The sequence below is a fragment of the Fulmarus glacialis genome, unplaced genomic scaffold, assembly GCF_000690835.1.
Source record: "Fulmarus glacialis isolate BGI_N327 unplaced genomic scaffold, ASM69083v1 scaffold8686, whole genome shotgun sequence".
NCBI classification, from domain to species: domain Eukaryota; kingdom Metazoa; phylum Chordata; class Aves; order Procellariiformes; family Procellariidae; genus Fulmarus; species Fulmarus glacialis.
The window spans coordinates 1-302 of record NW_009220003.1 but is presented as its reverse complement, the minus strand read 5'-3'; the positions used below and the strand labels follow the sequence as shown (position 1 = coordinate 302).

General features: G+C 63.2%; 1 protein-coding gene across 1 annotated transcript in view; it reads right to left on the bottom strand.

Annotated features, from left to right (window-relative positions):
- The window catches only part of NCAPG (non-SMC condensin I complex, subunit G), a 31,145-nt gene extending 30,966 nt beyond the window's left edge, over positions 1–179 (bottom strand). The window contains exon 1 of the mRNA XM_009580585.1: positions 69–179. Coding sequence (XP_009578880.1) covers positions 69–179 — 111 coding nt within the window. The remainder of the gene's footprint in view (positions 1–68) is intronic.
- Positions 180–302: the final 123 nt, after the last annotated feature.

The window sequence follows — 302 nt, the reverse complement described above, 5'->3', positions numbered from 1 at the left end:
AGTTTCCCGCGGCAGCCTGGGGGTGCCCCCCCCCCCCCAGCCGCTGGCAGGCCCGGGGGCAGGAGTACCTGATTATAGGTGCTCTTCAAAGCCACAACCAGTTTCGCGTGGTTCTGGTGAGGCTTCTGGGCCAGCTGAAAGGCTTCTTTGATTTGCAGAAGCTTCTTTTTTGCTCCCATGGCTGCAGAGAAAGGGGACGGTCACGTCACGACTCCCCTGCTCCAGACTCCCGGGAAGGCGGGGAGCTGCTGTTCCCGCACAGGGCCCTACAGCAGCAAGGCGGAAGGAGCGCCCACCGCAAG